Source organism: Scyliorhinus torazame, chromosome 15 (assembly GCF_047496885.1).
Source record: "Scyliorhinus torazame isolate Kashiwa2021f chromosome 15, sScyTor2.1, whole genome shotgun sequence".
Taxonomy (NCBI): Eukaryota; Metazoa; Chordata; class Chondrichthyes; order Carcharhiniformes; family Scyliorhinidae; genus Scyliorhinus; species Scyliorhinus torazame.
The window spans coordinates 185,185,032-185,210,902 of record NC_092721.1 but is presented as its reverse complement, the minus strand read 5'-3'; the positions used below and the strand labels follow the sequence as shown (position 1 = coordinate 185,210,902).

At 47.9% G+C, this 25,871-nt stretch overlaps 1 protein-coding gene across 3 annotated transcripts in view; it reads left to right on the top strand.

Moving 5' to 3' along the window:
• slc9a7 (solute carrier family 9 member 7) overlaps positions 1-25,871 on the top strand; it is a 205,973-nt gene that overhangs the window by 95,017 nt on the left and 85,085 nt on the right. For all 3 annotated transcript variants that reach the window (XM_072477258.1, XM_072477259.1, XM_072477257.1), the window contains exons 4-5: positions 19,802-19,878; positions 24,864-24,976. In XM_072477258.1, the coding sequence (XP_072333359.1) occupies positions 19,802-19,878; positions 24,864-24,976 (190 nt within the window). The remainder of the gene's footprint in view (positions 1-19,801; positions 19,879-24,863; positions 24,977-25,871) is intronic.

Sequence of the window (25,871 nt, the reverse complement as noted above, 5' to 3'; positions counted from 1 at the left end):
GCTGACTGTTTATAATAATCGCCACCTTTCTAAAAGACGATTTATAACGTATCTCAGCATTAAAAAAAATAATAATAATGTTACCACTCGAGGTTAAGCCCGCAGTTACTCCGCCTATCACTTCCTTTTTTAAACAACGGAATGACGTTTGCAGTCCTGTGGCACCAGAGGCAGAGAGGATTGGAAAATGATGGTCAAGGACTTCTTCCCTTGTTTCTCTTAGAAGCATGGTATGGATTTAATCTGGACTTGGTGGTTTATCTACGTTTAAGGACGCGACTAAGAACCTCAACACCATATTTTCAAGGACAACTAGGGATGGGCACCAAATATTGGCCTAGCCAACAAGGCCTACATCCCATAGGAGAATAAATTTAAAGCAAAATTCTCCTTCACTATATTTATCTCACGCAAGGCTTCACACTCCTTAACTACAAGGTGTCCTCTGTCCCTCTCTCTTGCCAAAAGGAAGGAAATATTCACTAAGATCCAGGCCCAAATCTTCCGACTCCATACATGAGCTACCATTTTAATCTCTAATTGGCCATACAGTTGCTCTCTTTTGTGGCTATAAATATGGTGGTTAATAAGGTCGCCTTTCTTAATCTTAATTATGAATATGCTTTCAGAGTCGCCAGGTATCTCTTGATACCGCCACAAGGTTCAACCGAATACCGATCAAAGAGCCAATACACCAGTTAGTTAGTTCAAAGTCGATGATACTTTATTTACACATAGTATGATTTACTCATGCACAATATCACTACAGGCTAAACTATGTCTATCACGAACACCTATACTTAACTTCGGGTGCCCACTTAGGTCAGAGGAACAGTGGCCGTTGTTCGGATCTGAGGCTGTTGGGTTCGAAGAGGTAGCAGGAGTTTAGCTATGGTCGTCCGTCTGGTAGCGAGCGTTGAACTTGAACTTACTTGCTTCTGGTGGTGCAGGTGGAAAGGTCTCTCCAGTTGCGAGCTGATTCCAAGAGACTGAACATCTGGCGGGGGTTCCTTCTTATACTCGGGGGGGGGGGGGGGGGGTGGGGGTGCTTTGTACGCCTTTAGGCGGGCCTTAACCTTGGCCTCAATTAATTGTTCTATGGATTCGAACCTTTTACCTAAATTGCTTTTATTTACATCATATCATTATAAAATCCTATGGGGCACTATAACATTCAAGCATGCATTACATTTCTTTCTCTTTTAAACATGGGAACCTCTAACTATCCTTCTCTAAACTATCTTCAGGCTGTTTAGCCAATAAAAAGAATTTACAAACGGTGTAAAACTATACAATAGCAGCATTACATTTCTCTGTATCTTGACGGTCAAGTACAGAAAATTCACATCCTTTCTTTATTAGAACAAAACAAAAAAGTAATCGATGCACTTTCTTTATTTAGCGAGAGTGGGGGGTTTGCTGGAGTCCGAAAATAGGTGGTCTAAGTGTGTATACTGCAGTGCGGGAGGCTTTCCTTTGCCATTTTCGAAGTCTCAGTGTCTGGATGACACTGCAGAGTATTGCTATCACTAATAGGGCTTCTACGATGTATGAAAGGGAATACCATTTTATGAGGTCGCACCAGGTTGGTGTGTCAGTGGCTATTTCTGGGTGTGGTGTATGGCAGTGATGGGAGACATTCACGGCCTGTGTGGTGGGGGTCAGGGGGTCGCTTCCGCGCGCAACTGTAGTGATCCCAGGATGATCCAAATGTAGGTCATTAGGTCCGTCTTCATGTTTCTCGTTGTCTTCCTTCTGTCTTCTGGTGTTTTGGATTTCCTGTGGACACAAGCATAATATCTGTTATTACCTTGTTTAAGCTCTCGTACGTCTGTCTGTCTCTTTTATCATCAATTGCCCATTAGAATTGTCACCATATGTGACTCCCTCATTTTTTTTTTTAAACCAAATATTTTTTGGGACAAGACATCCGAAAAAGAAATACTGTCAGTGCGAGCAGTCTCGCGGCGTGTGTTGTCGATGCGCTGAGTGGGCGGACAATTTCTCCATCCAGCAGCCAATTGTTTCATCCAAGTGTTTGAGGATGTAAATAGCATGTGGGGATAGCGACCAGCAAACAACTTGTGGCAAAGAGCATTCTTTGAACTACATACTAAGAAACAGTAAAAGAGTTTCGAAATAAAAGTTCTGAATGGGGTGCGTATGGGCCGCGGCGGGGCAAGAATGGGTGGAATCCCCGGGTAGGGCGGAGATCAGTGCCATTGCTCCACTGCCTGGGTGACCGGACAAGAACGGAAAGAATTTGTGTTCACCGTGGATAAACTGCCTCTGACTGTATCAATTGGTGTCTGCCGACAAACTTGTTCCTTTAACGGCCATGTAGCAGTAAAAGTGTAGGCGTGACTGCATCAGAATTTGGCGTGGGGCCATGAACAAACTGTATCAAAGGGTCGTACACAATACAAACATTCAACATGTAACATATCAAACTAAAATAACAAAGCGGGCAGGCTCCATCAGAAAGAAGGACACCGTAAATCTCAATCGGTTCCTTTTTACCATCATCTGGACACCTCATTGTTTAACCGCAAAAAGAGTCGCAAAGGGGCTGGCCTGGTGGGAGTCAGACTCTGATTCAGATCTTCTGCCGGTTGCCAAACTCGTGACTGGAGTAGCTGTGCCATGGCGGCGTGGGCTGATGTGGGGTCCTTCTCATCGTTACGGATGAGTCTGTAGGAATTGTCGCGGTGCCAATGCTTGGTGTCTAGGGTGGAGGCGGTAGGGGGCAATCCATCGTCATCGGGCGGTGGGTTTGGTTCATGGGCTTTTATATAAGTGGTCTCGAAGGGGTCAAACATATCATGTTCGGAGTCGCTGGGAGTGGGACCTGGTGCAGAATCTAAATAGTGTGGCGGTGCCATGAGGTCTAACGTATCAGTGCTGTCGCTGTCGGTGCTGGTCGAAGGAAGGGAGGGGTGGAGTCGTGTGGTTGGGGGTGGAGTCGAAGTGGTGTCCTTGGACGGGCTGGACTGGTTGGGGAAGGGTAGGAATAGGTCGTCCATGGGCGGGGCGTGTCCGTCTGCCGCTGTGAGTGAGATGTGGTGGGAGTGGTTGCTCTGTGTGCCATAAACCTTAAGCTGGCTTATGTGAAACCATCCTGACTTGCCATTCGGATAAGTGATCTTATAAACGGAGGGGCTGACTTTGTCTGAAATTGAGTAGGGTCCTGCGAATTTGGGGGAAAGGAATGAACTGGGGTTGTACAGGGAGAGCATGACTTGCTGTCCTACTGAAAATTCCGTTGGGTGTACAGTCTTATCAAAACATGCTTTACTCTGTTTTTTCCGTGTGCCAAGCCTAACAGCTGCGGCGAGCTGGGCTGCTTTAACGTTTTCCAGGATTTGTTCTACTGCTTTCTCATGGGTGAGGGCGGTGACTGTGGGGCTGGCCAAATCAAGCCCTAATAAGTATTCTGTTCCCTTCATGGGTCGTCCGGTCATGAGGATGTGTGGGGTGTATCCTGTCGAAGTCGATACCGTGTTCCTAATGAACATGAGTGCAAATGGGAGAACTGTGTCCCATGTCGTATTATGCTGCTGTACCATTTTCCGGAGGGTTGCTGAGGGTTCGATTCATGTGTTCTACAATTCCGCTTGATTGGGGGTGATAGGCTATATGAAATTTTTGTCGTATGGCAAAAATTGTGAGGACATTTTTCATGACGCGTCCTGTGAAGTGTGAGCCTTTGTACGACTCGATACTCGGGGGAAGGCCCCATCTTGTGAAGATGTGCTGTGTTCGAATCTTGGCTGTTGTTTTAGCCGTGTTAGTTCTGGATGGAAAAGCTTACACCCATTTCGTGAAGGTGTCGATCACTACCAACACATATTTAAAACCATTTTTGCAGGGGGATAGGGGACCTATATAATCTATCTGTAAATTAGTCCAGGGGCCATTAACAAGGCGGGTGTGACTGAGTTGACCTTTCTTCGCATACCTGTCTGGATTGTTCTGGGCGCAAATCAAACCATTCTCAATGTAATGAGTCACATTGGATTTTAAATCCGGCCACCAGCACAGAGGTGTGAGGTGGGCAAGGGTTGAATCGATCCCTTGGTGTCCATGGTTGTCATGCAATTGGCAGATAATCTGGTTTCTATCTTAAGTGGGGACCACATAAATACCATCTTTTAAAATTATGCCATCGTTTGCTGTTAAAGCGTTTCTGTCCTTATCCTAGGGAGCTGGGAAGTTACATTTCAAAACTTCCTGGAGCTTTTCGTCTTCCTTTTGGGCTTGGGCTAAATCTCGAATATTGGTCTGTGAGACCTGGACCGAGTGTACTGGGGCACTCTCTGGGGGGATTCCAAAAGTGACCATGTCTGGAACCTGCTTTTGCAAGGGCGTCTGCTTTAACGTAACCGGTGGGGGAAGAATGATGGTGGCTGCGAACCTTAACGATACCGTATTTACGGCCTTTTGCTGTTTTGAGGATATGCTGGAATAATGGGGCTGAGGGTTGGGGTTTTCCGTCTGCGGAAACATAACCTCTAGATTCCCACAGGGGTAGGAACTCAGTTAAGCTGTTGCAGACATATAGGCTGTCGGGGTATATGTCGGCTGGGGTCGGGAACGAGTCTGGGTGCTGCACAATGTAGACTACGGCTGCTAATTCGGCTGCCTGCGAACCTAGATGTCCAGACAATTTCAGTGAGATTTCTTCTAACGCGCGTCCCTGCGCGTCCTCTACATAGTTACCACAACCTCTGATTCGTTTACCATTTAAAACTGTGGAGGAGCCATCCACATAAATCCTAAGAGCTGCGTCTGTGGGCCGGGGTGTAGTACCTGGTTTCGGGGGTGCTCATTTGGGTACAAAGGGTCCTGTATTGTGCTTGGTGGTAATGATCTTGCACATGTACTGTAAATTGTCTGCTAGAAACGTGTGTTTTAGTCCTTTTAACCGTAATATCCCGTCCTTGTAGGAGTAGGGTCCATCGTGCTGCGCGAATTTGGCTGACCGTGCCGTCCTTTAGTCTACCGTCTAGTAGTAGTTGGGTTGGGGTGTGTTCTGTTAAAATGGTTCCGGGGTTGAGTCTTGTTATGTACGCAAAGTACTGAACAGCCCAAAAAACTGCGAGCAAGTGTCTTTGGCAGGCAGAAAATCCTTGCTCTACCGGATCGAAAACTCGTGAGGCGTAGGCTATGGGGCCTAAACGATCGTGTCTTTCAGAAGGAGCACGGCCGAAAGGGTTCGGTCGGTGGATGCGACTTCTATTGCATATGGGGCGAGTGCGGCTGGTACCTGTAAAGCGGGAGCGGTGCTCGGGGCCCGTTTTAATGCATCCACGGCATCCGTGTGCTGTGGAAGCCATTTCCATGGGGCTTGCTTTTTTAGGAGCTCGCAAAGAGGGGTTGCCTTTGTGGCAAAACCGTCAATGTGGTTCCTGCAGCAGCCAACCAGTCCTAGAAATGACCGGGGGGGCTGCAACATTATGGGGCAAGGGTAATTTAACAATGGAGTCAATGCGTTTCTGCTCGATCTCGCGTTTGCCGTGGGTGATCACTGTGCCTAAATAAATTACCTTTTCCTGGAGAATCTGGGCCTTTTGGGGGTTAACTTTACATCCGATTTCATGAAGGAGTCCTAATAATTCGGTGAGAAGCGAAATGTGCTCTCCCTTAAGTGTCCGTCTGTAGAAGTAAGTCGTCTACATACTGGACAAGGCAATCAGGTCGGGAAAATTTAGCTAATCCGTTTGCCAATTGTCTGTGGAAAATGGAGGGGGAGCCTTGTGGTATGCACGTCCACGTGTATTGCTGTCCCTGGAAGGTGAAAGCAAATTTGCATTGGCACGCTTTATCCAATGGAATGGACCAAAAGCCGTTGCTGATGTCCAAAACCGTGAAAAAGTTCGACTGGGGTCCCTGTTTGAACATTGTCTCGGGACTCGTGGCTACGGTGGGGGCTGCTAATGGGGTGACTTTGTTTAGCTCCCTATAATCGATGGTCAGTCGCCATGAGCCATCGGGTTTCCTTACGGGCCAAATTGGGGCATTGTTAGTTGAGGCTACTGAATGAAGTGTGCATTGCTCAAGTAAACTTTGGATGACTTTTGCAATTTCTCCCTCTGCTTGTTAGGGGGAACCGTACTGTTTCTGGGGTTTTGGGTCGGGACCTGTGATAACTAAACCAGTGATCCTGCCGCAGTCGTGCTTGTGCTGGGCAAAGGATGCTTTGTGTGTCTGTAAAACGTCTCTAACTTCTTTGTCTTGACTAATGGTTCATGGATCAAACCAGAAGTCTCCTACTGCGCTAATCCTGTGTGCGTAGTCTCCAACTGTGAGCGTGGCGGGGGCTCGTGCTGCCTTTGCCATTCTCCACACACGTCGATTGACGGGGTTGAACAAAAGATTGTGGGAGCTCATAAAATCTATCCCCAAAATGTGTTCGGCTGTCTGGGGTAGATCTACTAGAACAATGAAGTGTTTTGTCTTAATGTTGCCTATCTGAATAGGCACAGGGGCCGTAATGTGTCCCTGTTGTAAGTCTCCTGTGAAGCCGATGAGGGTAATGGTGTCTCTGGTGGGCCATGTATCCCGTTGGAATACTGTGGAGGAATTTAACGTGGTATGGGACCCTCGTGTCCCAAAGAAATTCTACTGGGTGTCCCCGGACTGTGCGTCCCTGGACTGTGCCTGCTACTACCCGTCTTCCAGACTTGCCCCAAAGGGCGTCGCAGACCCAAGTTGGGGAGTCCGAACACCGTCGATCGGTGCCGTTCATATCTGCGTTCTCGGAACGGGCGCTAACACTGTGAATGGGTTTGGCTCTGTTCTTATTTAGGGTATTTGCCTGCTGGTTTCGCTGCTGTTTCTGGGGGGCATTGCACTCTCGGGTGTAATGTCCTAACTGTCCACAATTGTAGCATTCTTGGGATCCAGGCTGCTGTGGGCTGTTTCTTCCCTCGTGTACCCATGCGGGGTTTTGATGTGTCCTGACTGGATGCATGTTCGCATCTGCTTGCTGCTCTTCGACTTTTCCGTGTTCTGACCTTCCCTGAAGGGACTGTTCCCAAGCTCGGGATAATCTCTTTAACACCCATTTCTCATTATGTGTGTCGTCTGAGGGGTCATAATTGGCGCAAGCTCTCTGTCCTGCTTCGGTCGTGTGGGAGACTAGGATACTAGTCCATTTGGCCATATTTTCTGGTGTCAAATGGGCGCGGACTAACTCTCCAGATACGGCTGTAAAGTGGGTCCAAAGGCGTCCAGCAAACACTGTTGGGTGCTCGGTCTTTTTCTGCCTGCATTTATTGAGTCCTTCTACGGGATCTCGCTTATTGTAGCCGATCACGTCTAGGATCGCTGCATGCATTTCTTGGAGGGTGCCTCCTCCTACATTTTGTGGGTCGGGAAGGGCTGCCACGACTGGGGGGGGTCGAGGCTCAAAATTGTGAGCATAACTTTCTTTTTTTTAATAAATATTTTATTGAAAATATTTGGTCAACCAACACAGTACATTGTGTATCCTTTACACAATATTATAACAACACAAATAACAATGACCTATTTTATAAACAAAAAATGAATAAATAATAAATAACAAAAATGAAAACTAACCCTAATTGGCAACTGCCTTATCACAAGTAACACTCTCCAAAAATATAATTTAACAATCCAATATATAATTATCTGTCGCAACGACCTATACATATTATACAGTATATATTAACAACCCTGAGAGTCCTTCTGGTTCCTCCTCCCCCCCGATCCTGGGCTGCTGCTGCTGCCTTCTTTTTTCCATTCCATCTATCTTTCTGCGAGGTATTCGACGAACGGTTGCCACCGCCTGGTGAACCCTTGAGCCGACCCCCTTAGAACGAACTTAATCTGCTCTAGCTTTATAAACCCCGCCATGTCATTTATCCAGGTCTCCACCCCCGGGGGCTTGGCTTCTTTCCACATTAACAATATCCTGCGCCGGGCTACTAGGGACGCAAAGGCCAAAACATCGGCCTCTCTCGTCTCCTGCACTCCCGGCTCTTGTGCAACCCCAAATATAGCCAACCCCCAGCTTGGTTCGACCCGGACCCCCACTACTTTTGAAAGCACCTTTGTCACCCCCATCCAAAACCCCTGTAGTGCCGGGCATGACCAAAACATATGGGTATGATTCGCTGGGCTTCTCGAGCACCTCGCACACCTATCCTCCACCCAAAAAAATTTACTGAGCCGTGCTCCAGTCATATGCGCCCTGTGTAATACCTTAAACTGAATCAGGCTTAGCCTGGCACACGAGGACGACGAGTTTACCCTGCTTAGGGCATCTGCCCACAGCCCCTCCTCGATCTCCTCCCCCAGCTCTTCTTCCCATTTCCCTTTTAGTTCATCGACCATCGTCTCCCCTTCGTCCCTCATTTCCCTATATATATCTGACACCTTACCATCCCCCACCCATGTCTTTGAGATCACTCTGTCCTGCACCTCTTGTGTCGGGAGCTGCGGGAATTCCCTCACCTGTTGCCTCGCAAAAGCCCTCAGTTGCATATACCTGAATGCATTCCCTTGGGGCAACCCATATTTCTCGGTCAGCGCTCCCAGACTTGCGAACTTCCCATCCACAAACAGATCTTTCAGTTGCGTTATTCCTGCTCTTTGCCACATTCCATATCCCCCATCCATTCCCCCCAGGGCAAACCTATGGTTGTTTCTTATCGGGGACCCCCCCAAGGCTCCAGTCTTTCCCCTATGCTGTCTCCACTGTCCCCAAATCTTCAGTGTAGCCACCACCACCGGGCATGTGGTGTAGTTCTTCGGTGAGAACGGCAATGGGGCTGTCACCATAGCCTGTAGGCTAGTCCCCCTACAGGACGCCCTCTCTAATCTCTTCCACGCCGCTCCCTCCTCCTCTCCCATCCACTTACTCACCATTGAAATATTAGCGGCCCAATAATACTCACTTAGGCTCGGTAGTGCCAGCCCCCCCCCCCCCCCCTATCCCTGCTACGCTGTAAGAATCCCTTCCTCACTCTCGGGGTCTTCCCGGCCCACACAAAACCCATGATGCTCTTTTCAATCCCTTTAAAAAAAGCCTTTGTGATCACCACTGGGAGGCACTGAAACACAAAGAGGAATCTCGGGAGGACCACCATCTTAACCGCCTGCACCCTCCCTGCCAGTGACAGGGATACCATATCCCATCTCTTGAAATCCTCCTCCATTTGTTCCACCAACCGCGTTAAATTTAACCTATGCAATGTGCCCCAATTCTTGGCTATCTGGATCCCCAGGTAACGAAAGTCCCTTGTTACCTTCCTCAACGGTAGGTCCTCTATTTCTCTACTCTGCTCCCCTGGATGTACCACAAACAACTCCCTTTTCCCCATGTTCAATTTATACCCTGAAAAATCCCCAAACTCCCCAAGTATCCGCATTATTTCTGGCATCCCCTCCACCGGGTCTGCCACGTATAGTAGCAAATCGTCCGCATACAAAGATACCCGGTGTTCTTCTCCTCCTCTAAGTACTCCCCTCCACTTCTTGGAACCCCTCAACGCTATCGCCAGGGGCTCAATCGCCAGTGCAAACAATAATGAGGACAGAGGGCATCCCTGCCTTGTCCCTCTATGGAGCCGAAAATATGCAGATTCCCGTCCATTCGTGACCACGCTCGCCATCGGGGCCCTATACAACAGCTGCACCCATCTAACATACCCCTCTCCAAAACCAAATCTCCTCAACACCTCCCACAAATAATCCCACTCCACTCTATCAAATGCTTTCTCGGCATCCATCGCCACTACTATCTCTGTTTCCCCCTCTGGTGGGGCCATCATCATTACCCCTACCAGCCTCCGTATATTCGTGTTCAGCTGTCTCCCCTTCACAAACCCAGTTTGGTCCTCGTGGACCACCCCCGGGACACATTCCTCTATTCTCATTGCCATTACCTTGGCCAGGATCTTGGCATCTACATTTAGGAGGGAAATAGGTCTATAGGACCTGCATTGTAGCGGGTCCTTTTCCTTCTTTAAGAGAAGCGATATCGTTGCTTCAGACATAGTCGGGGGCAGTTGTCCCCTTTCCTTTGCCTCATTAAAGGTCCTCGTCAATACCGGGGCGAGCAAGTCCACATATTTTCTATAGAATTCGACTGGGAATCCATCCGGTCCCGGGGCCTTTCCTGCCTGCATGCTCCTAATTCCTTTCACCACTTCTTCTACCTCGATCTGTGCTCCCAGTCCCACCCTTTCCTGCTCTTCCACCTTGGGAAATTCCAGCCGATCCAAGAAGCCCATCATTCTCTCCCTCCCATCTGGGGGTTGAGCTTCATATAATTTTTTATAAAATGTCTTGAACACTCCATTCACTCTCTCTGCTCCATCTCTCCTTCCTCATCCCTCACTCCCCCTATTTCCCTCGCTGCTCCCCTTTTGCTCAATTGGTGTGCCAGCAACCTGCTCGCCTTCTCCCCATATTCGTACTGTACACCCTGTGCCTTCCTCCGTTGTGCCTCTGCAGTGCCCGTAATCAGCAAGTCAAATTCTACATGTAGCCTTTGCCTTTCCCTGTACAGTCCCTCCTCCGGTGCTTCTGCATATTGTCTGTCCACCCTCAAAAGTTCTTGCAGCAATGGCTCCCGTTCCTTACTCTCCTGCTTCCCTTTATGTGCCCTTATTGATATCAGCTCCCCTCTAACCACCGCCTTCAGCGCCTCCCAGACCACTCCCACCTGGACCTCCCCATTATCATTGAGTTCCAAGTACTTTTCAATGCACCCCCTCACCCTTAGACACACCCCCTCATCTGCCATTAGTCCCATGTCCATTCTCCAGGGTGGGCGCCCTCCTGTTTCCTCCCCTATCTCCAAGTCTACCCAGTGTGGAGCGTGATCCGAAATGGCTATAGCCGTATATTCCGTTCCCCTCACCTTCGGGATCAACGCCCTTCCCAGCACAAAAAAGTCTATTCGCGAGTAGACTTTATGGACATAGGAGAAAAACGAGAACTCCTTATTCCTAGGTCTGCTAAATCTCCACGGGTCTACACCTCCCATCTGCTCCATAAAATCTTTAAGTACCTTGGCTGCTGCTGGCCTCCTTCCAGTCCTGGACTTCGACCTATCCAGCCCTGGTTCCAACACCGTATTAAAATCTCCCCCCATTATCAGCTTTCCCATCTCTAGGTCCGGAATGCGTCCTAGCATCCGCCTCATAAAATTGGCATCATCCCAGTTCGGGGCATATACGTTTACCAAAACCACCGTCTCCCCCTGTAGTTTGCCACTCACCATCACGTATCTGCCCCCGTTATCCGCCACTATAGTCTTTGCCTCGAACATTACCCGCTTCCCCACTAATATAGCCACCCCCCTGTTTTTCGCATCTAGCCCCGAATGGAACACCTGCCCCACCCATCCTTTGCGTAGCCTAACCTGGTCTATCAGTTTCAGGTGCGTTTCCTGTAACATAACCACATCTGCCTTAAGTTTCTTAAGGTGTGCGAGTACCCGTGCCCTCTTTATCGGCCCGTTCAGCCCTCTCACGTTCCACGTGATCAGCCGGGTTGGGGGGCTTCCTACCCCCCCCCCCTTGTCGATTAGCCATCCCCTTTTTCCAGCTCCTCACCCGGTTCCCACGCAGCTGTATCTCCCCCAGGCGGTGCCCCCCGCCCATCCCCTCCCATACCAGCACCCCCCTCTCCCCAGCAGCAGCAACCCAGTAATTCCCCCCCCCGCTAGATCCCCCGCTAGCGTAATTACTCCCCCCATGTTGCTCTCAGAAGTCAGCAAACTCTGGCCGACCTCTGCTTCCCCCCCGTGACCTTGGCTCGCACCGTGCGACGCCCCCTCCTTCCTGCTTCTCTATTCCCGCCATGATTATCATAGCGCGGGAACCAAGCCCGCGCTTGGCCCCGCCCCCAATGGCCAACGCCCCATCTCCTCCACCTTCCCTCCTCCCCCCATCACCACCTGTGGAAGAGAGAAAAGTTACCACATCGCAGGATTAGTACATAAAACTCCTCTTTTCCCCCCCCCTTTTTAACCCCCCTCTTCGCCCCCCACATTCGCCCCACCACTTTGTTCAAACGTTCTTTTTAATAACCTGCTCATTCCAGTTTTTCTTCCACAATAAAAGTCCACGCTTCATCCACCGTCTCAAAGTAGTGGTGCCTCCCTCGATATGTGACCCACAGTCTTGCCGGCTGCAGCATTCCAAATTTTATCTTCTTTTTATGAAGCACCACCTTGGCCCAATTAAAGCTCGCCCTCCTTCTCGCCACCTCCGCACTCCAGTCTTGATAAACGCGGATCACCGCGTTCTCCCATTTACTGCTCCGAGTTTTCTTTGCCCATCTAAGGACCATTTCTCTATCCTTAAAACGGAGGAATCTCACCACTATGGCTCTGGGAATTTCTCCTGCTCTCGGTCTTCGCGCCATCACTCGGTATGCTCCCTCCACCTCCAACGGACCCGCCGGGGCCTCCGCTCCCATTAACGAGTGCAGCATCGTGCTCACATATGCCCCGACGTCCGCTCCCTCCACACCTTCAGGAAGACCAAGAATCATCAGGTTGTTCCTCCTTGCGTTGTTCTCCAGTGCCTCCAACCTTTCCACACATCGTTTCTGATGTGCCTCATGCGTCTCTGTCTTCACCACCAGGCCCTGTATATCGTCCTCATTCTCGGCTGCCTTTGCCTTCAAGACCCGAAGCTCCCGCTCCTGGGTCTTTTGTTCCTCCTTTAGCCCTTCGATCGCCTGTAGTATCGTGGCCAACAGCTCTTTCTTCATTTCCTTTTTGATCTCTTCCACACAGCATTTCAAGAACTCTTGTTGTTCAGGGCCCCATGTTAAACTGCCACCTTCCGACGCCATCTTGGTTTTTGCTTGCCTTCCTTGCCGCTGTTCTAAAGGATCCACTGCAATCCGGCCACTTTCTCCTCCTTTTTTCATCCGTATCCAGGGGGGATTCCCTTCTGGTTTACCGCACAGTGTTTTTAGCCATCAAAATTGCCGTTGGGGCTCCTATCAAGAGCCCAAAAGTCCGTTTCACCGGGAGCTGCCGAAACGTGCGACTCAGCTGGTCATCGCCGCACCCGGAAGTTCCATGAGCATAACCTTCGTCCAGGCCGTACATGGCCGCCTGTTGTTTAACTTTCGCAAAATAATGGTGCAGGTCCGATGTGGGTTGGAATGGTTTGATTTTGTCACACGCGTCCCTTCATTGGGTGACAGTTAATGGGGTAGTGTACAGAAAATTGGGGTCTCCGTTTGTTGTGGCCCTGCGCTGTGTGGTGACAGGGTTCATGGGATTCTGCATTACCTGTGCAGTGGGGGGTGGGGGTGCTTTCCGTTTCTGGGTTTTATCTTGAGTACATGCTCCATGCACATAGCGGTGGGCAGTTTCATTTAGCTCCTGTCAATTGGGGCTATTTTCCTGATCTAGCTGGGGCCTGGGGTCCAAATGTATCTTGGAAACCATTTTGTATTGAGAGCAGGGATTGCAGGTCTGCAATTGGCTTTCGGCATTCAGCGTGGTCCACCGAACTCTGCCTTTGTCCCGTGGTGGAACTGTGGAGCGCTCGTAGGGCTGCTTTTAAATCCTGACATTGCTTCTTTAATTGTTCGACTTGAAGCTCTGTCTCTTCTCTTACCAACACCGCGCGTTGCGTGTCTTGGTAGGCCTTATCGTACTGGGACTGAAAGCTGCTTCGGTGAGCGAGACATGATTGGTGTGCCCGTTTATCAACCTAACCTGCAAATCTTTCGACTGTGGGAGGAAACGGGAGCATCCAGAGGAAACCCACACAAATACTGGGAGAAAGTGCGAACGCCACACAGACAATCCCCCGAGTCCCTGCCGCTGTGAGACAGCTGTGCTAGCCACTGTGCTAGTCTTCCCAGTCCTTTCTGAGGCCTTGGCATACTTCATGAAGCGTGGTGCTCCGCATTGGACACCAGTTGGAGGGGATGGGGTCAAAATCCTGGAACTCCCTTCCTAACAGCAGTGTGGGTGTCCCTACACTACATGGACTGCTGTGGTTCAAGAAGGCGGCTGGCCCACCACCTTCTTGAGGGCAATTGGGGATGGGCAAGAAATGCTGACCTAGCCAGCAACACCCACATCCAATGATTTCATGAAAAAATTCTCCCGTTGAGTCCTAAGCGGTGATGTTTATTAAGATCCAACATAGCCCCTCTCCAATGGAAAAAGTGGTTCTATTTAAATTTCCTAATGTATTGGGAGTCCCTTAATGTCATGTTTTACATGCAAATGCTGATGCTCATTTTGATAGTCAAATTACCACATGGTCATGCAAATAAAAAAAAGTCCCATACTTAAGTTTAAAAGAAAGATTGAGCAGGATTCATTGGTAATAATTATTTTATATTAAAATTTAGAAGCACATTGTGTTCCACTGCAATGCAAAGATATCTAGTTTTGTCCTGCTGTATTCAAATAGTTTGGTTTTATAAATGCTGCTTGTATAAAAAAATTTAAATTTTAAAAAGTCCTTCTCTTTCCCACAATTAAAAACGGTGTAGAGTTTCAGCGTTAAACCAGTAATTTTTGCGGAGGCCTTCCTCTGTTTTTAAAAAACAAAAGTCTTGGCCAGTCACTTCCTGTGAAGAAAGGATGGACCTGTGGTGCAACATCACAGTTGTGTTTGGTGCCTGCAGCAACTGCAGGTTTGTCTGAGCTGGTGTGTCATGTCGGAGCGTTAAATCAAACTTCACCGCTGATCGTTCTGTCCATCGTTTTTTGCGAGTAAATGAAGCCAAACACAAGTTCGAGGAAAAGCGTCTCTGACATCTCCCAGGTTTGGGTTTGTTAAAGGGTCAGAAATCTGAAACACAAATTTGTGTTTCTCCAGATCCTGTCTGACATGCTGAGTAATCCATAGAATCCCTACAGTGCAGAAGGAGGCCATTCGGCCCATCAAGCTTCCACCGACCGAGTATCCAACCTAGGCCCACTCCCCTGCCCTATCTCCACAACTCCACCTAGCCTGCATATCTTTGGACACTAAGGGACAATTTGGAATGGTCAATCCACCTAACCTGCGCATCTTTAGCATGTGGGAGGAAACCGGAGCACCCAGAGGAAACCCACGCACACACGGGGAGAACATGCAAACTCCACACAGACAGTTACCCAAGGACAGAATCGAACCCAGATCCCTGGCGCTGTGAAAGAGCTGTGCTAACGACAATGCCGCCAGTGGGGAGCAATGTTCCCGTTAAATTCTAGTTGCTGCGTGCGGTCCCTTTAAATTACTTTGCGTAGCTGCTTACACATAGTATTTATAACGGGACACCTTCTGCTCCATTCCTTTCAGGTTCCTGTATGGCCGTGCACCCACGCTGCATTGCTGCTGAGTGCCTCACGCATTTTCTGGTTTTATTTTTGACCCATTAGCAAACACTTCCTCCTACAAATGAGATTTCTGTCCTGCTAATGACTTTGCGTAGCATCCACGACCAAGTGAAATTATTGGCCCGTTTCTTTTGGGGCGGGGGTAAACCGAGTGCGGGGGAACGTAATGGGGGAAACCAGCTGTGTTGGGGGAGTGAGGGGATGGGGAAGGAGTTATGGGGGGGGGGGGTGGGAATGTATTCACATTAGTGTTGATTTAACGGGGGGAAATGGATCACTCTGCCTGCTAGCAACAGCTCCAAATGAATCAACTGTAAAAACCGGTTTAAGTGCAGGGCAAATAATATTCACACCGCACAGATGAAAAAAAAAGAAAGTCGCTTATTGTCACGAGTGGGCTTCAATGAAGTTACTGTGAAAAGCCCCTCGTCACCATATTCCGGCGTCTGTTTGGGGAGACTGGTACAGATATTAGGCAATGACTATCTCCAAATAGATGGAGTCGAACCATTCTCCTTGTGCATCATACTTTGTTTCATAATGCTCCTTTGAAATGCCGTGGGACGCTTCATTCCATTCAAGGCGTTATATCAGTATAAGGTATTGGGAGAGAAGTACAAGATAGCGTCTGTTGAAGGATGCCCTAATACAGGGTTCCCTCTAAACTCTGTGGGTGTGTGGCTGGGCAGCAATCCTGAACATTTTGCAGCAAACCGGCTGGCCACAGCAACCTTCCCTTTAAGATGTCTGTGACTTCACCGACTGTACACTGATGAGGAAACTTGGGGGAACAGCTCTCTCATTCCTGAGGCCTGTCAACACGATCACCTTACCATGACAACACCGCACTGGATCTTGCAGGAGTCCAACCTCCAGAAACTAACTCCAGCTTCACCTCCTGCCAGTTCGAGTAGCTACCCATTATCCCCACACTCTTGTCGCCTGCCACTCAACCAATTTCCTAACCATGTCAATAATTTGCCCTCAACTCGTGGCTTCCACCTTAGTTAACGATCTCTCGTGTGGAACTTTTATCAAATGCCTTCTGGAAGTCCATTTCAATGACATCCATAGACATTCCCCTGTCCACTACCTTAGTCACCTCTTCAAAAAATTCAAGAAAGTTAGTCAGGCATGACCTTCCCTTCCCGAATCCATGTTTGCTCTCCTTGATTGACCAACATATTTGCCCCATCCCTGATTATAGACTCCAGCAATTTCCCCACCACAAATGTTAGGCTAACTGGTCGATTTTCCCCTTTTCACCTTTCTTAAAAAGTGGAGTGACATATGCAATTTTCCAATCCAGAGAGACTACCCCTGAATTTGGGAACTCTGGAATATAGTTAGGGCATTTACAATGTGCTCCCCTACTTCCTTTACCGCCCTCAGATGGAAACCGGCAGATCCTGGGGATTTGTCACTCTTATCCATTAATTTCCTAGTTAGTGACGCTGTACTTGGGTTAATTGTATTAAGTCCGTGTCCTCAAGCGACTATAAATTTTTTTAGGATTTCTGGCAAGTTATCCGCCTTTTGTACTGTAAATACTGAGGCAAGGGGAACATGTCTGCCATTTCCCCATTATCACTGACTATCTCCGTTTTCAGCTTTTCCTTTTGTATAACTATAACATTTCTTATTGCTTTTGATGTCCCTTGCAAGTTTCCTTTCATAATCCCTTTTAATAGCTGTTACAAGCTGCTTTGTGCCCTTTTGCAGGTCCTTGTACCTATCCCATTCGTCCGGATCTGTTCTAATTTTGCCTTTGTGAGCCTGAACCTTGGCATTCCTGTTGCCCTGACTTATCTAGAATCACTGTTCACATGCACCTTCAGCAGCGTGGCTAATTTGTGCCCATTTGAATAAGTTGGCATTTCCTGTTTTCTCTTCTTTATCCTTTCATTGGATGTGGGCATCTTGGGCTGGGCCAGCATTTGTTGCCCAACCCTAATTGCCCTAGAACTGAGTGGCTTGCTAGGCCATTTCAGAGGGCAGTTTGGAGTCAACCACTTTGCTTGGGGGGGCGGGGGGGCCTGGAGTCACATGTAGGCCAGAGCAGGTGAGGATGGCAGATTTCCTTCTCTAGTGAACAACAATGATAAGTTTCATGTTCCCCATCACTGAGGCTAGCTTTATATTCCAGATTTTCTGAATTGAATTTAAATTCCACCAGCTACCGTGGTACGGGTTGGAACACCCATGCACAGGATTAGCCTGGGCCTCTAGATTCAGTGACATCACCGCTAGGGTACCATAGAACCCCCTGCAGTGCAGAAGGAAGCCATTCGGCCCATGAAGTCTGCACCGATCCTCCAGCAGAGTACCCTACCTAGACCCACTTCCCCTATCCCTGTAACCCCACCTAATCGGCACATCTTTGGACACTGAGGGGGAATTTAGCATGGCCAATCCACCTTTAGAATGTGCAAACTCCACACAGACAGTCACGCAAGGCCAGAATTGAACCCAGGTCCCTGGTGCTGTGAGGCAGCAGTGCTAACCACTGTGCCTTCTCCTCCTGTTTCTCAAATGTGTTTATTTTTAATATTTGTCCCTTTAGTGCTTAGTCCATCTTGCCCTGTTTCTCCTCGAGCTCTGATTTGTCCATTTCTGCTTGCGTAAGAGTTCCACAGACACTGGCTGCTATATGAGTGTCTTACTCAAATGACCATTCATCGTCTGAGTCTCATCAGCAAGTGGAAGCAGAATATTCAACCATGAGAATATCACAACCAAACCAAATCCTGTTCACCTCTGATATCCAAGTGATATTCTGACTTTTGCCCCTTCCCCTGTTAGTTGAGAGGGAGGGGCACATTGTTGCTCCCCTGGGGAATGTGTGCACAAAATGTGCAACATACAGAAGCAAAATACTACAAATGCTGAAATAAAAATAGAAATACGCAGCAAGATGGGCAGCACCTGTGGGCAGAGAGGCAGAGTTAACATTTTATCTTTTATCCCTTTTTATGGTGAAGGTCAGCCTGTTGATTGGGGCCTCTACGTCTTTTGGATTTAACATTACGTGGAACAATTTAACATCATCGTATCTGTCCCCGTTGGTTCTCTTTAAGCGTAATTCACCGAGTGTCACTCTTCCACATTTTCCCCCTCCAGGTAATGACCAATCCCCCTTTTGAAAGCCAGGATTGAATCTGTCTCCGACGCACTCCAGCCGTGCATCCTGGGTCCTAACCACTCGCCGAGCACAAGAATTTTTACGCATGAATTCTTTTGTCATTAAACCTCTCCAGCCAACCGCAGACCTTCCTTTTTGTTCTTGTTTCCACCGAACCAGATTTTCACTCGCTTCAAACCTATTGCACTTCGAATCTTTCCCCGAATCTGTGAAAGATCACAGACCTGAAATATCGGGTGGGATTTTCCGGCCATCCGGATTTCCCTGTCCCGCCCACGCCGATGCCCTCCGGTGTCGGGCTGCCTGTTAACTCGGTCTCTCTCTCTCTCTCTCCACGGATGCTGCCAGACCTGTTGAGTATTACCAGCCTTCTATTCTTCAATCTGCCAAAAAGGGCAGATCATGTTTTAAACAGCTATGTAAAAGGCACCCCTACAGTAAGATTTCCCTATTCCACAAATTTGGAGGAATTCGAATAAGTGGCATGGAAGTTGTGACTGTAATCCACTCTAATTGTCTGGCGTTTAAGGTTCCCATAATACTGAGATAAGGAGAAATTTCTTCACCCAGAGAGTGGTCGGCCTGTGGAATTCGCTACCACTGAAAGCAGCTGAGGCCATGCATTGTATGTTTTCAAGAAGGAGTTAGATCTAGCACTTGGGGGCGAAGGGGTTCAGAGGATATGAAGGAAAAAGCAGGAACAGGTACCGGAGTTGGATGCTCAGCCATGATCATAATGAATGGCTGAGCAGGCTCGAAGAGCTGAAGAGCCTCCTGCTTCTATTTTTCTATTTTCTATGTCTCTATGTATAGGGAACCGTATTCTCCCTCCGCTCAAATGAAATTGACAGATGGTATGCTGACTGCTGCAAAGTCATTTGATCAAGTTGACGAGCTGCCTGGAAAAAAGCCAACTTTTTTTACATAAAGTGATTTTTCTTTTGGGTTCGGCTAATTTATCACCCTGCCAACTCTGTCGTTCTGACTAATGCTTCTTCTGGTGCCGGAATCCAAGCTCGAAGCGAACAGGAACAAGCCCATAATTTCTGTCTGATTCTAGAAAGTCAATCTCCGCTCCAAGATACTCCCAGTGTGACCCTTACCCGGGGGAAGGAGAGATTGACGGGTGGGCGGGAGGGGGCAGGGGTGGTGATATGGTGGCAAAATGAGGGAAATGGAACACTGGGTCTAATTGGACAACTTCACGAGGCAGCACGGGAACTATGAGTTGAATGGCCTCCTCCTAGTCTGTATAATTGCCCTCTGAATTTGAACGATTACGTGCTTCAACTCTTGTCTTTGCCTCTCTATTACAGAGACATTTCTTCAGGAACCTTGGCTCTATCCTAGCGTATGCGTTCATAGGAACTGCAGTGTCCTGCTTTGTGATAGGGTGAGTATTTTCACAATGTGAATAACCAAGGGAAGCGTCTCAGCCAGCGCCATTTTAATTTTGTTGGTCAATGTTTATGCTCATTAAGGTCAAGATTGTCACTGTTTCTGGCCCTTCAGTGTTGCATGAAGACCAGAATGATTGGATGCAATAGTAATCTTTTTTAAAATAAATTTAGAGTACCCAATTCATTTTTTCCAATGAAGGGGCAGTTTAGCGGGTTCAGTCCACCTACCCTGCACATCTTTGGGTTGTGGGGGCGAAACCCACGCAAACACGGAGAGAATGTGCAAACTCCACACGGACAGTGACTCAGAGCTGGGATTGAACCTGGGACCTCGGTGCCGTGAGACTGCAGTGCTAACCCACTGCGCCACCGTGCTGCCCTCAATAGTAATAATCTTGATAACTTTAAAAAAGCATTGACCTGACAGTTCTCTGTTTCCAGTGGCTACTCTGCTATTGCCGGTTAATAATAAATTAGGGGAAGCACATGAGGAGGAAAGGAATTGAGGAATGTGTTGATGGGGTAAGGTGAAGAGAATGGGAAGATGGTCATGTGTCGTGATTAACTAGCTTGATTTTCAAGAGCCAGTGTAGAATGAATGGGCTGAATGGCCTCATTTTGAACTGATTATTCCATGATATTATAACATTCCATGTAATCCTATGAATAAAGCATTTTTACTTCCAATACTGTAGCTGTATCCGATTTTTCTCCCACTGTTCCTTTACACAGGCCGGACATTAATTTAGGTGATGGAGGTCTTGCCTGGAAGAGCTGGTAAGGGCACCACGCCTCCTTTGGAGACGACCTGTGATATATTAAAAGTGTCTCTCAGGCAGGTCTATCCAGGGATCAATGATCCTGGGGACAGAAATTCTGCTGCCCCCTTTCCAAGAGATGCCAGCCAAGTGGAGTATGGCAGGTCTCCATTATGGGCAGTGCCACTGGGAGAGCAGTGGTAACTGCCAGCAATGCACCTACCAGAGGCCCAGTGAGGGACCCAAGCCACCAGTGGATGAGGTGTGAGATGGGGGCCGCAGGGTGGTTCCGCTGGCTTGGGGTGGGGGCGGCAATGGATGTTAATCGCCCCATTCTCATCGCTCCACAATTGAATGATGAGAAGTAACTCCGTCATTGCAAATTGGACACGCAAGGGTAATTAGCAGCATCTCTGGTAACTTGAGATCACAAAGGAGTTGGTTGAATGTGTTGTTTGAAAGAAGGAACTTCTTCATATAAATGAATGATGAAGTTTGGCGATAACAGTAACTCGGCAGAACGGTAGTAACAGTAATAACTATGACAACAGGAGCTCTAGTAAAACAGGTCTTGCCTACAGGTCACCCTCTTGCAAACAGAAAAACCCTCAACAGATACCAGTGAAACAATTGCATAAGAGAGAGGCTTATAAGAACACTCTGTACTCAAATTACGCACTCTTGACACTTCTCCACCGCAACCCCCCCCCCCCGCCCTTTAAATTTCAGTCCTCCATCAAGACAGAAATACAATGAAAGTAATGTCTTAACTATATGGAAGTGGTGAACACCTGCAGAACCATCACCTTCTGCTGTGTTATCTGTAACTGTAACGGTTGCTGATTCTGAAACCTTTCATGACTTTGAGTCGTAACATCAAGGAACATGGTCTTGGTGTCTGTGAACAGCTCCTCCGTGTTGCAGTTGCCCAATCCTGCCCTCTACACTGTCCCCCATCAAACACTCCCAGGACAGGTACAGCACTGGGTAAGGTACAGAGTAAAACTCCCTCTATGCTTCCCCATCAAACATTCCCAGGGTAGGTACAGCACAGGGTAAGATACAGAATAAAACTCCCTCTACACTGTCCCCATCAAACACTCCCAGGACAGGTACAGCACAGGGTTAGATGCAGAGTAAAACTCCCTCTACACTGTCCCCCATCAGACACTCCCAGGACAGGTACAGCACGGGGTAAGATACAGAGTAAAACTCCCTCTACACTGTCCCCATCAAACACTCCCAGGGCAGGTTCAGTACTGGGTAAGATACAGAGTAAAACTCCCTCTACACTGTCCCCATCAAACACTTCCAGTGCAGGTACAGTACGGGGTTAGACACCATCGAGCTCCCTGTATTCCTTTCCAGCATTCTTCATTGCTAAATTGGTATGAGACTTTCATACGACAGTGCGGAACTTTCTGTAATCAAAGTCAAGCTCTCAATGGGGGAATCCTATTCCTAGACTCCTATTGGATTTGACACCAGTAGGTTAAAACGATCACCAGGTTTCAACAGATCCACCAGCTGGCCAAACATTATCAGGATCATTCTCCTGCCATTTTACCCTCACTTTTAACAGTGGTGCACAGGGGGCAGTTAGTACCCTCCCTCCTGACTACAAATATCATCTACAATCACAGGGCCAACTTCGGAACTTGTCCCAGTTACTTTTAGCACAGCAAGATAACGGGTCTGACGCCAGCTGTTTCCTTCACTGAGCCTGTGTGTTACTCTGAGCCGCCGATTTCGCAGTACAGGCTCATGGGACAAGAGCGGGTACCGTGGCGATGGCTCCAACCAAGCCCAAAGATGGCCTGAGCTCTGTCACGTCCTGGGCTCCAGAGCTTCCTTCATGGCTCAAATGTTCCCCTTCACAGGAGATGAGCCTTGTGTTGGGTCAGGGATGTCACTGAACGGCTGCAGGGCACACTGAAGGGGGAGGGCAAACACAGATGTGTTGCACATTGGTACCAATGACATAGGCAGAAAAAGGGCTGAGTTCATGCAAGCAGAATTTAGGGAGCGAGGAAATAGATTTTTTAAAAAAAAACAGGATCCAGAAGGTAGGAATCTCTCGATTACTTCTGGTGCCATGTGCTGGTGAGTTTGGAAATAGGACTTCAGCCCAGATGGGATACATGGCTGGAGAAATGTTGCAGGAGGCAGGGTTTCAACTTTCTGGGATATTGGGACCGATTTTGGTGACGGTGGAATATGTACAAAGCAGACATGTTTTGATCAGCAGCACCTGATCCAAAATGGGACCAGCGTCCTTGCAGAGAAATTTGCTAGTGCTATTGGGGAGGGTTGAAACTAACTTGGCAGAGGCCTGGGATCCTGACAGAAGGCTCAGCGGAGATGGAGGCACAGCCAAAATTAGAAGAGACATCAAGTGAGTCAGGAAGGCTTAGAATTTCTAGACCAGTTGAGTCACAAGGGAGCTTGGCAAGACTGGATGGTATTTATTTTAATGAAAGGAGTCTGATGAATAAGGCAGATAAGTTGAGGGCATAAATTAAAACATGAGGGTATGATGTCATTGCTGTCACCGAGACATGGTTGAGAGGAGGGCAGATTTGGCAGCTCAGTATTCCAGGATACAGGATCTTCAGGTGAGACGGGGAAGGAGATAAAAAAGGAGGGAGTGTTGCAATTTTGACCCGGGAATCAATTACTGCAATAAGGAGGGACAATATCTTCGAAGACTCTTCAAATGAAGTCATATGGGGAGAACTTAAAAAAAACCAAAAGGAGCAATCGCATTGTTCGGAGTGTTCTGTAGGCCCCCTAACAGTCCGAGAGAAATAGAAGAGCAAATATGTAGGTAAATTTCAGAGAAGTGTAAAAGTATAGGGATGTGATAGTGGGGGATTTCAACTTCCCAACATTAATTGGAGCTGCCCATTGAGAGGCCAGAAAGACTTCTGCGGTAGTGCTAAAGTTTGTGAGAAATGGCTGCATTTTGGGAGACATTATTTGAAATAATTGTGGAAATCAGTGGCTGGACCTCGGAGTTTGTGTAACAGATGATTTTGAAAGTGTGACTTTTGAAAGCAGTATTTGAAATCACTTGTGTAGAAGCCGGAGTTCAGTGAGACGAGGTGAATCATCTGGGGGGTTTTGAGGAGGGATCCTCAGGCATTCACTTGGGTTCAGAGAGGAGTGTGTCTTACCACAGGAACTTTGAGTGTTAATGAGACCATTGTATCTTAAGATGTACTTTGTAATCCATGTTAATCCTAAAACCTGTGTGTAACTGTTCAGCTAAAGGGGGTGTTGAAGAGTATTGTATCATAATCCAACTTCTCTTGTTTAACTTTTTTTTCTTATTGTTAAAACTAATTAGTATTTCTGTGACTGTTCCTCCAAATTTTATAAATAAAGGGCTGGTTTAGCACACTGGGCTAATTCGCTGGCTTTGAAAGCAGGCCAGCAGCACGGTTCAATTCCTGTACCAGCCTCCCTGAACAGGCGCCGGAATGTGGCGACTAGAGGCTTTTCACAGTAACTTCATTTGAAGCCTACTTGTGACAATAAACGGTTTTCATTTCAAATAAAGCAGAAGTTATGAGCCAGGGTTGTATTCTGGGATCTTCAAGGCAGCACAGTGGGTAGCACTGTCGCTTCACAGGCTCCAGGGCCCCAGGTTCGATTCCCGGCTTGGATCACTGTCTGTGTGGAGTCTGCACGTTCTCCCCGTGTCTGCGTGGGTTTCCTCCGGGTGCTCTGGTTGGTAATCCCTGGAACGTGTCTCTATGCTGTCACCAGAGGCTTATAGCTTGAGGGGCGCCACTCCACATCAAGCATGTCTGACCAGGCGTTTCTTCCGCTCTTACTGCCAGCCATTCGTGAGTTTGGAAGGATTTGCAGGTTGATGCACTCAACCTGTGTGCCTGCGTTAAGAACACACCTTCCTTGGCCAGCAAGATCTGGGATGGGACGCTACCCTGGAGTTTCCGCTCGGAGGCAGGGATGCTACCCACTGCACCGCAAGAAGTGGTCATGAAAAGCGCTATTAAATGCAAGTCTTCTGTTCGCTGATGGTTCTCCAAAAGAGACGCCCTGAATAATGTTGTGAGGTAGATTTTCCACAATCTCCCGCTTGGCAGAAGATTGCTCGAAACTCCAGATAGTTCTTTTTGAGTTAAGTAAGAGAACCTTTGTGGAAATTCTTCGCCTTTATCTTGTTTTTAAAAAACTTCTTGTGCTTTCTCCAGAAACTTTATGTACGGAATTGTGAAGCTAATGTATGCAGTAGGACAACTTGAAGATGGATTTTACTACACAGACTGCCTGTTTTTTGGTGCCATCATTTCTGCCACTGATCCAGGTGTGTAATAACATACAAGCACATTGGCAACAGGACAAGTGGATGTTGGGTTTATGTTTTCCATCATCCCACGTATTTACTTAGAATCTGTCTCATGGAATTGCAAGTGAAAACACTTAGCCACAGGTCCTTTTGACTTTCTAAAATCTAAGGGGTTTGTGAGAGTACCGATATATAAATGCCATGTTTAGATATTTTCCAATCTGAGGGTTCACAGCTCCAGGGTCCCAGGTTCAATTCCCGGCTTGGGTCACTATCTGTGCGGAGTCTGCACGTTCTCCCCGTGTCTGCGTGGGTTTCCTCCGGACGCTCTGGTTTCCTCCCACAAGTCCGAAAGACGTGCTATTAGGTGAATTGGACATTCTGAATTCTCCCTTGGTGTACCCAAACAGGTGCCGGAGCATGGCGACTTGGGGATTTTCACAGTAACTTCATTGCAGTGTTAATGTAAGCCTACTTGTGACATATAGATTATTATTATTAAGAGGGCTAAACAATCTACCAAGTGTCAAAGTGTTCTCATTCCTATATGTGATGTGGGTATCCCTGGCAAGGCCAGCATTTATTGCCACCAGTAATTGCCCTTGATGGTGGTGAGCCATTTTCTTGAACTGTTGCAGTTCTCGTGGTGTAGTTACAACCACAGTGATTCTTTTTTGCCACCCCTCTGTAGTGGTTTGTTACACTTCAAAGGGCAGCTGAGAGTTAATCGCCCTGCTTTGAGCCTGGAGCTACATGTAGACCCGCCTGGATGAGGATGGCAGATTTCCTTCCCTGAAGGACATGAGTGAACCAAATGGAGGGCACAGTCAAATTTCTTGAGATCCAAGGATGCAGGGTCCCAGGTTCGATTCCTGGTTTGGGTCCCTGTCTGCGCGGAGTCTGCACGTTCTCC